This window comes from Lepisma saccharinum, chromosome 5 (assembly GCF_977018435.1).
Source record: "Lepisma saccharinum chromosome 5, izLepSacc3.1, whole genome shotgun sequence".
NCBI lineage: Eukaryota > Metazoa > Arthropoda > Insecta > Zygentoma > Lepismatidae > Lepisma > Lepisma saccharinum.
In genome coordinates, this window is record NC_139233.1 from 69,735,799 (window position 1) to 69,753,781 (window position 17,983).

Sequence of the window (17,983 nt, forward strand, 5' to 3'; positions counted from 1 at the left end):
CTCTTTCATTGTATCTGCATCAATTTCATCTAATCATCATTCACCCTCAATATTGTATTAGCTAAATGTTAACAGAAAAGCAAATCATGTTAGACATGTTTCATGTAATACACTAATTATATATTTTATATATTGCACACCCTCCACCCAGGAACATGTCACACCTGTATCGTTACCTGTAGTATCTCGGGTGTTTTTCACGAATCGTCCACAGGCCTCAACCTCAGGATCAACATCTATTGCTTCTCCACTTAGAACCTGGATTTCCATGCCAACAATTATATTATCCCTTTCAACAACTGTTTCCAGGTATTAATCATTCACCCCATTACCCCAATCTGCCAATACTTCAGTGTGGAAAACCATTCTCAACCCACCCTCTCCTCACGTTGCCCCTTCCCCACACCAAACCCTACCACTAACAATTTTCAACATGTCTGTCGAGGTAACCATGTTTCTCTGAACCAACTGTATCTCCAGACCGACCTGGCAATTTTGGAGGTCTTGACACTCACTTTCGGTTCAGCCATTTTTTATCTACAATTTTGCAGAAACGAAAATTTAAACTTTCCTATTTCATTGTTATTTACCCCTTGCGGCCCTCCTACTTTTCATTCACAAATACTGTATATTAAAAAAAAGAAAGTGCAAAATTTGAAAAAATTATTAAATGGTTTTATTTTGACTAAGTATGTAACATGTATAATGGAATGTCAAGGAATTGAAAATTGTAGCTTCACTTTGGATTTCTAAAATTTACTTTAGTAATTATTTTTATCTTAAATTCATAGCAGAAAAACAGTTGAAATTAATTTCTTACAGTAATGTGTAATTTATTCAGTGTACCTTGGAAAGGTAAATAAGTATGTACATTGTAGCAGACAGCAAAATGTCTTCATAACTTGTTCCTTGTTACATAGTTGCTAGCGTAGTCCTTGTGTTAAATCACAACATTTTCAATTGTCTTGCAGGTCATACAAGCACTTGAGAAGCTTCGAGGTGCACTCTTTCAGAGACCTCCCTTGATCTCAGCAGTCAAACGGCAACTCAGGGTGAGAACGATTTACGAGTGCAAAATGCTTGAGTATGATGACATCGGACACATGGGTGAGTATTTTAATGTGTGTGATGAAATATTTGTGTTTCATGAAATTTCAAATTAAACTGGTATAAATTTCCTCCTTTACTGGCAACATTACAGTATCCACATGAATTTTGCTTTGGTTCTCCATGATAGTATTCTAGCCTCTGCCGTTGCCTTGTAATCAACCGGTCCTGGGTTCTATTCTCAGTTGGGGTTCATCACACTTGGAATTAAAGAACAAAGGATAAAGAAATGAAACATACGTTAACCTTTAGAAGGCAAATGGGAGATATATCAACCACCGAGGTATTTCTGCGGAGCATTCATGGCTGCAATTAACATGGCATTTCTTGAAAACTACACCTGATATTTTCAGTTCTGTCTTTTTTGTTCATTAGTTTACATATGCAGAAGTAACATGCTTGAATTACAAAATAATATATCCATTGTTACTATTACAGTGAAATCGCACTTATATGTTTCGCGAAAGTATGTTTTTCTCGTTAGTACATTTTTTTTTCTGGCAGGTCACTGCCATTTCCCCATAGGCTGCATACTATTAATATTTCAGTTATACAATTTTTCAGTTACACATTCGATTTCAGTCCAACAAGGAAAATACTTCAGTTATACATTTTTATATGCTTGCTCAAAAGAATGCTGCTCTTGGGGTTAAGATTTCTGTGATAACATATATCACCCTTTCCCATACAGGTTTTCTTATCAGCTACAACCAAGGGACCAGACACTGGACTTGCAAGTCTATTTTTGTCACTTGCATTGGAGGGCAAGAAATTGGGAATGCACTCTTGAATCAGATTAGCCTGTGCTAAATAATCCTGCTGTTGTTCTTTGCATTTCCTCTCAAGAAGTTCTTTGTCATACACGTTGAGAGTTTCTCGGCAGGGGTTTTCATTGTGAGCATGAACAGCCCAACATCATACAGTACTGACGTTACACATTCATTGCCATAAAAAGCCTTAATTCTCTGATGAATGTCAATTGGGGGACACATTTTCTGCAGTTAGAATCTCTGTCACCACACACACTTTCAGGTGCAGCGACATAGTATGGTTACATGCTGCCATTTTCCTCACTCTAGTTCAGCAACCCCTGGTGATAGAAGGTTGAAAGTCTGAAGAGTACAATTCATGGTTGCTCAAAATCCAAAATGACTTTACACAGTCACACAAAAATAGGAGGCATTACTTTCCAGCCTGCCCTCATATTTAATGATAATACGGTTGTTGAAGAGAGAAGTTGCAGTACTTTTTTTATGCAAACAAAATTGCAGATAAACCAATTATTGAACGCTGTGACTTATTTTTAGTGTGGGAATGGTTCTGAAGAAAAGCAACAATCATACCAAACATGGTGTGCATTTTCTTTCTGCAAGTGCAATTTGAAAAAGCCCTTTGTTTCTCTTTTGTTACTATGGGATAAGTTGAAGATAAAAAGGCTGTAACTGATCAACTACTGCATCTTTTTGAAAAATTTAAATACTAAATGTAAGAGCAAAAAGGAACATTTTAAGTAACATCCAAGAATTAAGGGTCCAGGGGGGAAGCAGGGGCAAAGGCCCAAAGTTCGAATTTTTCCATAATAGGCAACATTTCCGAATGCTGTAATTTCTGTTTTTTTTTTTTATTTTCCAAATTCCGGCATGAGCATTACATATCCTCATAGAGTGGTCTTTTGTTGTGCTTCCCTCCAAATTTGGTCCATCCAGCATCCATTGGGCCAACACTAGAAGCTAAATTTCCAGACCTTATCTCGAAGCTGGCAACACTGCCACTTTATATAATGTTATTTGGCAAATTCTTCGTAATTTTTCCTTGGCAAACATGAAGAAAGGAAAGTTTTCCAAGCAAATTCTCTCTCCCTTCCTCCCTATCTCTCCCATCTACTAGAAAGGATTATGTAAAAGCGACGGTAAAGAAGTGTGAATAGTGATTGAGCCATATTCTCAATTGTCCACATACTTTTTTGTGGAGGGAGGGAGAACAAAGACACCTCAGTCACACTTTTAGAATGTGTTAAAATCCTTGAGAAAGTAGTATTTAATAACTATCAGTTTGGCAATACTGGGCTTGTTCCCCGATCTTAAGACAGGAGTTCAAGGTCGCATGGTAATGAATCAGACTGCTGCATGAAGCAAGGAAGAGGGGGAGGGAGAGGTCACCTGGCATACCGAACAGGCTTCTGGCAAATTTTGTCATCGACAGGGCTTGGAAAATGTATAAAGCAGGAAACAAGAGTTACGGTAAACATAAGATCGAGATAAACATCCTAATATTCAACATTTTTTTTTGGGGGGGGTGAATTGGCTGAAAGGATTAAGCAGGTAAATCTTGCTTGAACCTTTTCCACCCCCTGCCTTCGTGATATTGTGAATTTACAATAGTGATTTAGAACAGATCAGTGCAATACAGCAAACTTCTTTCTTTGTGTATTTAATTTTACCATTTTAATTATCTTTCAATAATAAGTTTTTCTCAGTTAACTTCTTTTTCATGTTGTTTCTCGTAAAACTTATAACTGAGATTTCACTGTATTAAGAAGCCAAGATTGAAATAGGCCTTTGTTACCCCTCATAATATTATATTGGATAAATTTATAACAATGGCTATAACTCCTTAATCACAGCTTTTTTTTTATGAAAAATTTCAATTTTACATCTAATTCTTGGTAAAAAGCAACACTTTAATAACATGTAACAATTAAGGATCTGGGGACAAAGGCACAAATTTTGAATTTTTCCAAAATTAAGCACATTTCCAAACTTCTTTATTTCTATTTTTTTTCTTCAGTGTTGGGGCACAGGAATTATATATCCTCAAAGAATGGTCTTTTGTCGTGCTTCCCTCCAAATTTGTTCCATCCAGCATCCATAAAGCTGACGCTGGAATTGAAATTCTGGAAATTCTTTCCATAAGCTGGTAACACTACCATTCCTATCTTTTAACACTAATTATTGCGAGGCACAATGTATAAATTTGACCCCTGCTAAAAGCCCTTGTCTTAAAGAAAGATAACGTAACCAATTTCATTTCTCTACAATAATTAGTTTTAGAGATATGCTTTTTCTATACTTTGCGGGAAGTTTGAAAACTATGAACTCGAAAAGGTCCCATCCACAGAAGCTTTCCAGGCACACAAGTCTCTGTTCGTTAAAGGTTAACAGGGTTTCTGAAAAAAGAAAGTACTAGGATAATAGATGATAAATGATGGAAAACATCAACCTGTACGGAAAATCAGAAATATTATCTCAAAATATATGATAGGAAAAAAAAAGTTTGAATCCTCGTTAAATTAAGGAATATGTAGTTGAGTGTATCTGTAAATGCAAATGTGTGGGACAAACTAAACATCTCATAAAAAAAAGAACTTTGAGGAGGAAAGGAGAAACGTTCAGGTTTTGAAACACATGTAATTGAATCTCAACTTTGTAACTGCAAATATCTAATTCATCAGAACCTAGTAGAATGCATTAGAATTATTAGGAAATAAAAAACTTTAAATGATAATGGATTTGGAAGCCTTGGTTTCACATTGGTAACTACAGTACACAATGAAGATAGTAACATGTAGTGATAAATTTGGCATGATAACTTGAGACCTGGCAACAGAGAAATATGTTTCTTCAACAACACACTATTAACAACCATCTTGAAAGTGATGCGAATGAGAAGTTTTGGGAAATCATATCTTGTTATGAAATAATCAATGTGCTGATTACAAATACCTTGTGAATAATAATATCCTTTTTTTAATATGGCAAACCTATATCTTATTTATGCTACTTTCCAGGAATCTTTTGGGTGAGTTGCGAAGCTGGAACATATGTGAGGACAATGTGTGTACACTTAGGGTTAATCTTGGGAGTTGGAGGCCAGATGCTGGAACTGAGGAGGAACAGATCAGGTAAGCAATTCCCTACAGAAATTAAAAAATACTGCTGTCTAGGTAAGTTTGAGTATAAGTATGCAATTAACTCTGGTAAAGTTACAGTTCAAAGTGGAAGCCCTTCAGGAAGTAACCTACTTCTTCTCTTATCGCAAATCTGTTCATCAACTCTGAACACTCAATCACTGAATACTGATGCAGCAGGTATGCCCAAGTATTTTCTCAGCACTTGCTTCAGGTTTGAATATTCATTTTTGAATTTTCAATACAACAGCAGATCCTGGTTTAGCAATGTACTGTTTTATTTCCAATTTATAGTTATATATATCAAAAATATCATCCAGGCAATATCAACTAGACAATATATCATCACGATATTTTGGCATTATATATACACTGCTGTCCATAAATTAAGCAACAAATGGTGATCATCCAATAGAATCAAACACAAAGCCGGAGGGTGTACATATTTTATTTGTAACGAAAGTGACCTTTGTCTGACACTAATAAGGGATATGATCCCTAACGCATTCGTTGCTTTCTTTCAGCGTGCCCACCACTCTTCTTCTCTTTTCACCAACTGTTTTCTCTTTTAGCTCACATTTTCTTGTTGTTGCTTAATTTCTGGAGGGCAGTGTACATGAATGATTAATTTTCTTGACTAGTGTATTTAACTATAGTTCATGAAGACAGAAACTGCTTATTTAGAAATATTCATTGAACCCTGGTTGCCACTTTGTCTGAGTACATAAGTTTTGATTTCTATTTGTAAGAATATCAGGTTTATGAAGTTGTCACTGTCTAGAGAATAGGAAACAAAATGGGAGCTAATTGTTCTCAAAATGTAAATATTCAGATTTTCAAACATCAGTGATTTAGAATTATTATTAAAAATGGCAATATTAAGATGGACTTCAAGAAAATCTATACAGATGGTTAGGCCTGGACTGATCTCGCTCAGAACAGGTACATGTGTAAAGCTTATGTTGCTGCAACAATACATTTTCAGTTGTAGGAATGTCGGACAGTCAATTGTGGAATTATTTAGAGAACCAAAATGTATGTATGTATGTTACTTTTCGTAGATAATTTAGTTTTGGAAAAATTTAAATAATATAGTGAAAGCTTAATTAGTGAAAGGAATAATATTTATTATGAAAAATATATTATACCACAAATCTGTGAAACTTATGTGTAAAAAGAATAGAAATAAGATGAAAATTCATAAATTATGGAATTATATGCATTACAACATAAAGATCAGGTTACAAAAACATAATTATTTGGACTCCACTCCACCTAGTTTGGAAGAAATGTGTAAGGAAAACGTCAGTACGTTGGGACCATGGTTGTAAGTTCCCTGATTTTAGGTACATATTCTCCCTTTTTACACTTACGTGGTGGTCAGAATGATGCAAAACATTAAAACATATTATATATTGTGTCCAATGTATAAGTTCTTTAGCCACAGTAACCTGAAGAATATATAATTGAGGTTCCATTGTATGCCAGTATATAATCCCAATTGTACCAAGCAAACCAATAGAATACTGATTAATCTGCCCCAGCCTCTAGGAAAGAGGAAGCAGAGGGTGAGAACTAGTTATTTTTAATTTTATATTTCAAAACTTAAAATTAAGTTTTTCAATCAGCAATCGGTTATTTTTTAATGCTGATGTAATAAATTAACTTGTGTTGAATCTGGTAAAAATAGAATAAACAGCACAAGCTTAAAACTTAAAAACTTAAAAATAAGATTTTGACCGTGTCTCAGGTTTTTCATTATGTCACAGAAGGTGTAAGAATTACCATGTAAGAATGGCATATTGTAAGGTTGTTATAATATTACAATGTTCGCCTGTGGCTTGATCCAAGCTTTAATAAAATGTCATTGTTTGTGGCATTTATTATTTCATTTGGCACACTACATAAAGTAAAAAGGTGTTCTAGACTCATAATGTAAGCAACCTCGAGCATCTAATAGTTCGCACGGACGACACTAGATAGCGTACAAAATTGACAGCTCTTCACTCGAGTGAATAACACTTGAACAGGCAAAACAATCGGTATATGCTCGAAGCCCAGTAGTACATATAAAACCATAATTTGTGGTAGTGGCCCCTCAAATGTGGATCATGAAGTGAGGAGCGCAGAGAAATTGAAACTTAAGTGAACATAGTCATCGTCTCCATGTTAAAATGTATTTTCGTCTATCCTACTAATACATAGCTATATATGAAAATATATGATTATGGGTTGAAACTATCAGATGTGGATTTTTACATATAGGATACGATTATTGTCATATTGAAATGATATTTCATTCTGTACACTCGAGCGTGGGAGAGACAAATAAGTATGATCAAGTGAAAGTGATCCCATACAGTACCCTAGTCCACACTGAATAACCACAAGAACATCTGGACAAAGATCAAATAACCAACCATACGGGACCAACAAGCATTGTGATTTCTTGCAACCTACCTGTATGATGACCCTATCATCTTCATCTTCCGAATTACACAATTAAGTTATAGCAGTGAAAACATATGTTGTCATCAGTTTATCAGACTGGTAAGGTATGATAATTGAGAACTAATTCTTGTGTCTTGTTAACAGGCATCCAGCATGAGAAGGAAGGGATGTACACAATGCACGATGTCCTCGATGCTCAATGGCTGTATGATAATCACAAAGATGAATCCTACCTAAGAAGAGTTATTAGGCCTCTTGAAGGCTTATTGATTTCCCATAAACGAATAATCATGAAGGACAGCGCGGTAAGTATCAGTGTCAAAAAGCTAGGGGTGATTTTATAGATAGTAGTTTGCTTTGAGACTTCAGTAGAGGATATGACATTTCCTGTTTTTACTGAATGTTTTCCTTTGTTTCAAGTCCATCTAGACCCTGAAGATACAACACTTCATTTGTAAAATAAGATGAAAGATATGTAGGACTGAGCGGATACCACTTTGAACTGATGCCCATACTTTTACTGATTTGTACTGATGCTTGAAAATTGAAATAATTAAAAATTGTTCCAAATATATAAATAATATTAGTGTTACATCCCAATTTATCATGGGTTTGGCTTCAAAATGATCACGTTAACGCAACTCTTGTGTAATAACAAAATACAGTTTTTACATGCAATATTGCTTCAAAATGAATTGAAACTGAAAACATAGTATGTTGAGGTCTCGACCTTTTCAAACCATTTTTTAATAATAGTAATAATGGATATATTGTTTTGTGAATCAAGCATTTCATACCTAAATATGTATATAAATAAGTTTAAAAAGGCAGAACTGAAATATCATGTGTAGTTTTGAAGAGAGGATGTGTTAATTGCTACCATGTGGAGGTGTTGAGACAGGTATACCAACCATCCTCCAAAGGTTAATCATAAAATCCATTTCTCCCTACAAAAATAATGAAATAATGAAACTGCTTGTGTTGCATAATTTCCATGATATTTAGACTCCTGGAATTGTTGAGGCATTTTTGCAGGCTCTAGTAAAGTGTTGGATATTATCTCTGATTTTATACTGAAACCAATATATTGTGTACTCAATTGTGGCTCAGTCCTAATATTAACTAACTGAGAAGTTATTAAACATTTTACTCATCAATGCTGTTTGCACCAACGTCTATTTACTCGCGAGTAAGAGTAAACTCACAGTTAACCGATGAATCAGCTGAATCTGTGCACCAACAGAAAACCTAGGTAAGCTGGGAATAAAAGGAGGGTCAACTTTACCCTCCGAGATCGCCAAGTAAAAGCGGAGTTATGCCTGCAATCCGCAACCGATAATAATTTATCACTTCAGAATTTCAAAACTAAATAAATGTAAAATGGGAAGTAATAGACTCAAACTGCGTATATAAAAAGCGAGAAATATATGTTATTAAATATATACATTGGCAGATGTTTACTGTGCACATTCTGCAGTACAGAGTTTGTAAAATTGAACTTGCAATGCAAATATAAACATAAATCCAGTAGCCGGAGAATGTGGAATAGTCCTAGCCATAAACGATCGTGAATAGCTGAATACTACGTGAAGGTACATGTATACATCGAAATCTACTGCAAACATCTCTGTAAAACTACTTAACGATAATCGCAAGCTGCAATAAAATATCAACATTTATTGACGTAAATATTTTTCCCCATCTTTATCACATGCTTGAATTTTTCTTGTGCCAGTCCCTTGCCACTGTTTACGGAGGTTCCAAAGTCCCGTTACCTCCACCCTTCCTCTTTCTTTCTGTCATGCAAACGCCTTCTTGAAACAAATAACCAATCATGTCCTTCCATTTGTATGATGTTTAGGCACTTGCTTTGAGGCTAGCTGCTATCCTAGAGTAAAGCCAGGGTTTAAGGACTCACACGGGCTGGAATGCCTTTCAGATTGGCGCAGTGGAAAATGATCCTAACTAGGGTGTTAACCCTGACCTGTGGATTTTATGCAATGTTTGTTCGAATGGGCATCAGAGGTTAAACCTTTTTCTTCAGCATTCTGGAATTGGCCTAGCTAGTAGTGGATTTTTGGAGTGAGGCTAAAAGTTGGCTTATTAACTCTTAAGACAAGAACCCATTTCTAGACCTTAGGCACATGTTCATTCCCTCATTGAGCCTCAAATTTTCACTTATAATATTGTTATTCATAATATTATTAATTAGATCTCTGACAAGGGACCTATTTGACTCCGAGGTCGCGATCGTCCAATGGTGTTGAAAGCATTCATAGCTCCACATGACGTGTACTGCACATATGTGATATTGGCTGCTTATGGCAACAAGGGGTGCAATCCAAATGGCTGGACATGCGGCTACAAGAAGTAGTCGAATGGCAAAGTACGTGGGGAGTGCAACAATGAGGACGAAGTCTGTGTAAGTGAAAGTGACATAGAAACAGATGTCCAGCCATGTAGTTCATTGCCCATGTCGGAGGCACAAATTCAGTCTCCAGCGAAGCGAATTTTTCATTCGTTGCTCATGGTTCAAGTTAAAGGTGTGTTTTTAATATTTTGTGAACGTTGATGTCCATTTTCTGAAGTGTACCACATACAGTCTGTAGAAGGATGCTCTCTTCACCTCAAGTACATTTATTTCCCATCGTTCTTCTATGTGCATGGTGAGTCATTAGCAGCTACGATTTTGCTGTCACCATGTTTCGTGCTGATGCTTTCGAAGTCATATAGGTACCTTGTCAGAATATTCTGTAGCTACACTGTACTTTCCTGGGAGTTACAAGATCTTCATTAGTCTGTTTATTTTTGTTTCAGGTAAATGCCGTTTGTTATGGTGCAAAAATTATGCTTCCAGGGGTATTGAGGTATGAAGATGGAATAGAATTAAATGAACAGATAGTCATTGTTACCTCAAAAGGAGAAGCCATCTGTCTAGGTATGCTAATAAGTTTAAATATCTTAAAACTTGTAAAATGTATTTTTATTGTGTGAAATATGTGGAAGCAATTTTGTTTTGTTTAAACAGTTCCAAGCAGATTTATTCTTTTTGCTTTGTTTAGACAGTTCCAAGCAGATTTATTCATATTGGGTATCTACAGGACATGAAAAGTCTGGGACCAATATTAAGATGTCTGAATTTGGTTCGGGAAGTGCCAATGGTGGATATATGTAAAACACACTAAAAGAGTTGATTCTGGACTTACTGGACATCCAACAGATTTGTAACACATTTGATGAGTTTATTAAATTTATACTGGAATAATTTTACTGATGAGTATATTTTAAAGATCGTTTGGTTGTAGCCATTTGGCCTGAACAAGTTGATATTGCAGTATAGTTTTCCAGTTTTGTAATATGCATGTCCTTATTTTTAGATAGTTGTGGCTGTATACAGTTTGTCTAGATGATAGATTTTTAACCTAATATAAAAAATTACATCTCATCTTATATCATTAATAATTTCATTTGATTAATCAGATTACCACAAGATTACCACAAACTCCGTTAGTCCCCACAGCTCTTCTTGCCTTGCTAGCACAAATTGACCATGACGAAATGTTGTTGACAATCTTTACTCAACAATTGTTTGGTATCTTTCTTTCACAACCTTGTGAGGGTTGTGTTATGAAGTGGATTCTCTGTTATAAACTTTCATCCTCACAGTTAGCCAAAAGTGGAAGAAGTGCGAAGTAAAAAAATAAAAAATAAAAACAAGTTTATCCTCACGGCTTCCCCCGATGGTATGATTTTAAACTGCATGTTCAGTCCTAATTAGCCTATCTGAGCATAATAATAATAACAACCTGTGGCATAACAGCTCATAAGGGACAGTGTCTACCTACCAACTGCCAACCTCACTCCCACCGATCATCAAATCGGGGAGATCATCAAACCAGTTAAGGGATGACGTGTGGTCAGCAGAACGAACCTCCCGTCGTTGTTGCAGGTTTTCTGTGACTGGGTGACCACCAGTCCCAAAGCTTGCACCTTAGACTGCACAGCCATGATGTGGGACTAAGGGAGCATGAAGTGAACTTAAGCTCTGATAATTGGATACTCGTGAACATGCAGGGTAATAGCAAAGTATTTTGGCCTAATAGACTTCTTTTTAATGTACTAACACAGAAACAAGTAACGTTGTCTCAGGGAAGCATTGTTTCTAGAACATTAAATATGTAGCTGATATTGCCAGCTGCTCCAGAGCACACTACGTTGAAGACGATTAACAGATACAAATAGCTTCCAACCTCAGTCAGTAAGACATTTTGTATACCTGATTGTATTATTAGTTTCATTAGTTCCATAGTTGCGACAGGCATTCAAAATAGTGGTAGCTAGGTTGCATAAAAGTGATCATAGCAAGTGCTGCTGCTAAAACCACATTGAAAGCCAAAAAAGAGTTGTGCTAGGAGAATAAGAGTTGCCATGGAAAGTTATATTAGGGCTGAAACAATACCACTGAACAGATACGTACACTGATTACCATCAGTACTTGAAAAACATGGTAATAGTTTAGAGTTATCCAAAATATTTATAAATGATGTTGTGTAAGTATTCCATTGTAGCCAAGCAACATTATTCCACTAGTTTTGTTTAAAAATACAGTGGAACCCCGATTTTACGTTCTCGGATTTTACATTTTTCCACATTATACATTCCATCTTCATGGTCCCAACATAGCAAAATATTTCCCTCGATTTTATGTTTTTTCAGCCTGGTCCCCTGAAAAATGTAAAATCGAGGTGCCACTGTATTCATGTGGTGGATGCACTAGAAAATACTAAATACTAAAATAGTTATCCTTGAATCATGAAATCTGCTTTTATCAGAACATTGTATTGGCACAAAATTAATGAAAATTAATAGGACTGAGCAGATAGCACTTTGAACCATAGTGTTGACAACAGATTAAAATAGACTTCTCATAAGCGACCTTGTGATGTACCCAAATCTCCAGAAACCCATTGGCTGCTATGTGTGATTAAATTTAAACAAGTACTAATGGTGTTGCCAGATACTGGTTGATATTGGTTTCAGAACAGCCATGATATTTATCCCATAGTGTGCAACAAGTTATGGTACAGTGGAACCTCATTTTCATTTTCTACAGGGGACCAAGAAAAAACTTCAAATCAGGAAAAAATTCTATAACATTTTTGCTTTGAAATCCAGGAATGTTAAATTGTTTATATTTTTCAATACCTCTCATGCAGACAACCTGTTTACATTGCCAAATATAGGTTATTCTTTTTTTTTTTTTTTTTAATGTGTTTCAATGTTTTGTGCACCCAATATTTTTTCTCCTTGTTTAATTCAGTTTAAAAGTTTATTCCTTTTAATTTTTAATTATTTTTTCTTTTCGAACACTATTTTTGCATGTTTTTTAAGTTTTTCCTCTAACGAGTGTGCTATTTTTTTTGTTTTGTTTTTGCAGGGATTGCACTAATGACCACAGCCACAATGGCGAGTTGTGATCATGGCGTTGTAGCGAAGATTAAGCGAGTAATCATGGAACGTGACACGTACCCCAGGAAATGGGGCTTGGGACCCAAGGTATAGATTCTTTTCCTTGATCTATACCAGGGCAGCAGCCCGTACATTTATCTAACAGGGTATTCATAATTTGTCATCTAGGGGTGGTGAATTTAGTTTAGGGCTGATTTTTATTGGTGATGCCTGATCATTTCTGGATTAGGCGATGGACTTGTATTTGTGAGGATGTAGTGTGAATTCCTGTAGGTGGCTGCCCTGATGAATTTTTTCGATTTGCTACATCCGATATTTCTCACAAAGAATATATCAAACCCAATTTTTATCTACTCTACTGATGATACAGCTTTGAATCTTTCTTTGTTATGTCTAGCTTTAACACTTAGAAGAACTGGTTATTCATATATACGATTAAAGTGTGAGAGATTGAAAGTATTGAAAGAAGTGGTTAAGTGGTAGAGCAGCCACAGGCTGAACTTCGCCCATGAATAAAGAAATTCTAAATTCTAAATTCTAAGAAGAAAGGGCTTAAAACAACTTAGAATCCGAAGGTGACTAAGGAAAAATCTTTGAAATAACATTATCTATCAATCACCACGATAAAGTATTTATATTCAGTCACTTGATACCACACTGACAACATGGATCACGTTACAGTGCGTGATGCTCAGATTTTGTTCATTCTCCTTATTTTAAGACAGAGAAAATACCTGTGTAATACCTTCTTGCCTCCTAGGTAAAAACTCTTGTAGAATGTGCACAATAATTAAGGTTTTCACAGACGAGCAGATAACCCAAAATAATTATGAATACCTTGTTAGCCTTGTTGTTTTTATTAATGCATGAACCTGTTATTAGACTGATAATTTTTTAAGCATTAGGTGCATGCTATGGGTGAAATATGAAATGTTGTACTGTTTGAAACTCAATCGGTGGCAGATGTCTTGGAACAGTATGTAATTATTGAAATTATATGAAGTAAATTTACTCTTCAGTAGAAAACTTTAGAATGATCGTAACTTCTTTTTTATGTTCAAAACATGGTAAATTGTGATGAAATAATTATAAGATTCTAATGCATACTTGCATTTTCTGCATGTCTAATTGTTGGAGATCATTCTCTTAAGGTCCTTCACAATTGTCCATGGTACCACATTCATCACTACTTTGCCGAAGTGAGATTTGAAAAACATGCCTTAAGTGAGTGGTGTGTCATTAGTTTCTGTACGCAACAAATGGCACTGGCATATCAGTCACTTGATACCACACTGACAACATGGATCACATTATATTATTTTTAAGTAAAACATTTGAACATGTTAATGCAGTGAGATTTTGCCTGAAGGGCATCACTACTTCCTGATGAAGTGTTTTATTGGTTGAAACGTTGGGTGGCTGCAAAACACACCACTATAAGATGTATTTTGTATAATTGTTTAATTCTGTTAATTTCTGTAGCTCCCCTCTCCCTTTACATTAGAACATGATTGTTTCAATTTATAGTAAGCTGGTGGCAATTAGTAAACTAGTACAAAGCAGGTAAGTATGGGTGACATGTTTATAAATGTCTAGTTTTTACTTAATGTGACTAAAATTCAACCTAAATGCTATGAAACCAGAAATCATAATTAATTGATCTAGTACAAGTGTACACACTTTTCCTGGCAAGAATATTTCTAGTGTTGGTGCAGGTGACTTTCCTATTAGAGCTGGGCTGGTATTACTTGGAGTTGGAACTTATACCCATATCAACACCAAAATTCTGACCCACTCTGTTTCTTGAACATTGTTACAACTTGAAGTTGTTTTCAATATTTATAAATATTAGGGCTGACCTGATACGTAAGTTTTCCACTGGAACTAAGCCATATAAATCTACCATTGTTCATAACTTTGCATAAGATAATCATTTAATCACAATATCCATTTTTTTTAAATGTAAAATTTAAAAATGTCGAAAAATATGTATTTTCAGAATTTGCAGGATATTTATACCAGGTATCTGACAGATCAAATCTGCACTCTATATTAATATTGGTCAATATAGGTTTATCGGTATAATTACTGATAATTTGATCGATCTAATATACTTATAAATATCTTATATTTAGTGATATTTTTCTATTTGGTTATAATTTTTGTGGTTATAAACATATAATGTACATTACGTACTTTAAAAATATACAGCTCCCTTGCTCCCTTTGTATTGCCATCACTTGGAAACATGCATTTATTAGGGAGGTCAATGGAAGATTCAGTTCTTTAAGGACCATTTGTAATTGTATATCAACACTTTACCAGTAACAGCCAAAAATTTCAAATCTGTCATTCTTAATTTGTACCCTGCGAAAGTCACCTGGTATTTTTGGTGATTATGCAAGACATCCATACTCTGGAAAAGTATGTCAGGGGATCTTGTGATCAAATTATAGCTGATACTTTGTATAACCGATTCCACTGGTATCGATCAATGCATTGGTGTCAGTATTGTCCTGAAGGTCTGGTGCATCAGAGAGTTTAAGAGTTCTTACTACGTTTAGAATGGCAGAGGATATGATGTTGATTTACACAAGCCGAAGATGTTAATTGTAATTTTGAATGCATTCATCTTTGAAATTTCTGTAATAACTGTTGCCTCACACTAGGCCTGATCCAGTACTAATACCAATCCAGTATCAGAAAATATTGGTTAGAATTTAATCACTGATATTTTTCCATAGTCCAAGTGTCACATGAAGCCAGCAAAAATGCCATCCAACAATATCGCAGATGCTAAATATCCTAGAAATTATGCCAAATTCCTATTTTCATATGATTATATCGGTGAAATTATGAATATTATAAAGCAAAACTCTAGTGGTAGGTTCCTGTGATGTAGTTCCAATGGAAAATGTATATGTTAAATTTTGTAAACATTCTGAACTACTTTGAATTATTACCATTTTAAGTACTGAATCTGAGAGAGTATCAGCTATGGGATCAGTGTAAAATAATATTAGATTAACCCTAATCGCTAGGGGCATGCATATTTCGTTTTTGACTAAAAAACGAAATTTGAAAAAACACATTCTAGTGTTAATTTTTCATGTTTTTGAAAGGTGTGAGGTGCATTTTGTGACCATATTTTGTCACGAAATAATGCGAAATGAACAGCAAAAAGCGAAATTAACTCTTAAACACGAATTTCAGGGTTTATTCACCGACGCGACACCTTCCAAGGTCTGAATTATCCTGAGAGTTATGCAATTTCCGGAAAATTGATTAATTCTGCTGTTAATATTGGAGAAGCAAAAATGGACTCCTTTACACAGAAATAAACTTATTACTCTGATAACTACATAAATGTGCTATTAGAAGTGAAATGTTAATTCTGTGGAATAAGTGTAGTTTTTAAATCAAATTTAGGATTATTTTCACAATTTTAAAACCAATATGTCATTTTATATACCACTTTTCATCCATTTTTTCACCGCTATAACACCAATATTTTATTTTATTTACCGCTTTTGAACCCGAAATTGACTTAGTTTTTGTACCGAAATTTTGCCTTTTTATTTACCAAAAATATGTGCCTCTACTAATCGCACATTGTTAGTTTTGATGATCAGATCATCTTGAGTGCTTTACTAGAGATGTGTAAATTGAAAGATTTTGGTGATTATTGTTGGTATTATTATTATTATTATTATTTGGAAAAGATAGGATTGATACTGAGAAAAAGTATTGGAAGTAGTCACTTTCTTTCTGGCATCTCTTACTTTATCTGTTTTATATGTATAGAATTGTACACTTATATAAATTGTAATTTTAGGCATCCATGAAGAAACAGTTGGTGAAGCAAGGCCTTCTTGACAAACATGGAAAAGCAAATGAAAAGACACCTAGAGATTGGCTGCAAAGTTATGTTGATTACAGGTATGTGATTCTTTGGCATGAATCATAAAAATTTGGTATGTTATACTTAATGGTTTTAGTGCAGAAAGTTTGTTGGCTTCATTGCAGCTATCACTGTAAATGAAGGCTTGATAAACTTTATTAGCCAAGGTTCCCACTGACCTTGAATTCCAGGAAAACCTTGCGTTACTCTGGCACAAAAGGTTGTATCTATTTCGGAAGGTTTGTTTCCAAGTGACGATATAGTTTTGGTCTGAAAGTTTCCCAAGTGTAATGCATTAGTTGCCAGAAACATAGTTCTAATGTCCGTTGGAACATCATCTTTATTACATCACTGGAGATTTCATTAGGATCCTAAAAATTATTCATTTTTCATTTTCACACCGTGAAAATTCAGTGTCGCTGCATAATAATTATGGGTCATTCCATGCCAAATCATCGCCCAACCTGACCATCTCAGATTTTCATGAAATTTGGTAGGATGGTAGAGGAGATGAAGTAACTAACATGTGTAAAATTTTAGCCCTCAATGATACACAGTGTTTGTACAGCAGGGTTGCCAACTTTGTAAAATGTGTTAAATTTATGCTTACAAGGTCAACAAAGAAATTCATAACTTTTCTTCTATTACATGAAAATATTCAAATTTTCATTTCAAGGTCACGTGATGTGACCTTTGACCTTGGATACATAAAAAAAAACACCCTGTAATCAAGGGGTCCCGGGTTCGATACCCGGTGGAGGCACAAGTGGTTTGGATCCCACTTTAAACTGTAGGTCCAGTCCCGATTAGCCTTACTGTGCATAAAGTGGACTTAAACACCAACTCAACAACAAGAACATAAAAAAACATCATCAATTTTGGTTGGAATAAGGTATGTTATACAGTTAAATGTAATCTCTGTTTGGTGTACATTTCATTTTGGGATGGCTTTGGGAACAGGAATGAAAAAAATCTCACGGTAGTATATTCTACATTGAGTGAAACACCTTATAGTCTAGTAATGTCATCTGGGAAACTAATTGCAACAGAAATGAAACTAGCTCCCTCTATATACCACACTCTGACCTAGAGGTTCTCCACCATCTTGAAAAAATGGCACCGAAGATTCACCTTGAAAATTAAGAAAT

The 17,983-nt window shown here is 35.0% G+C and overlaps 1 protein-coding gene across 2 annotated transcripts in view; it reads left to right on the forward strand.

Annotated features, from left to right (window-relative positions):
* Positions 1-17,983, forward strand: part of Nop60B (dyskerin pseudouridine synthase 1 Nop60B) — a 71,349-nt gene that overhangs the window by 40,741 nt on the left and 12,625 nt on the right. For both annotated transcript variants that reach the window (XM_083122631.1, XM_083122632.1), the window contains exons 5-10: positions 972-1,107; positions 4,895-5,008; positions 7,610-7,770; positions 10,283-10,403; positions 12,903-13,021; positions 16,770-16,873. In XM_083122631.1, the coding sequence (XP_082978757.1) occupies positions 972-1,107; positions 4,895-5,008; positions 7,610-7,770; positions 10,283-10,403; positions 12,903-13,021; positions 16,770-16,873 (755 nt within the window). The remainder of the gene's footprint in view (positions 1-971; positions 1,108-4,894; positions 5,009-7,609; positions 7,771-10,282; positions 10,404-12,902; positions 13,022-16,769; positions 16,874-17,983) is intronic.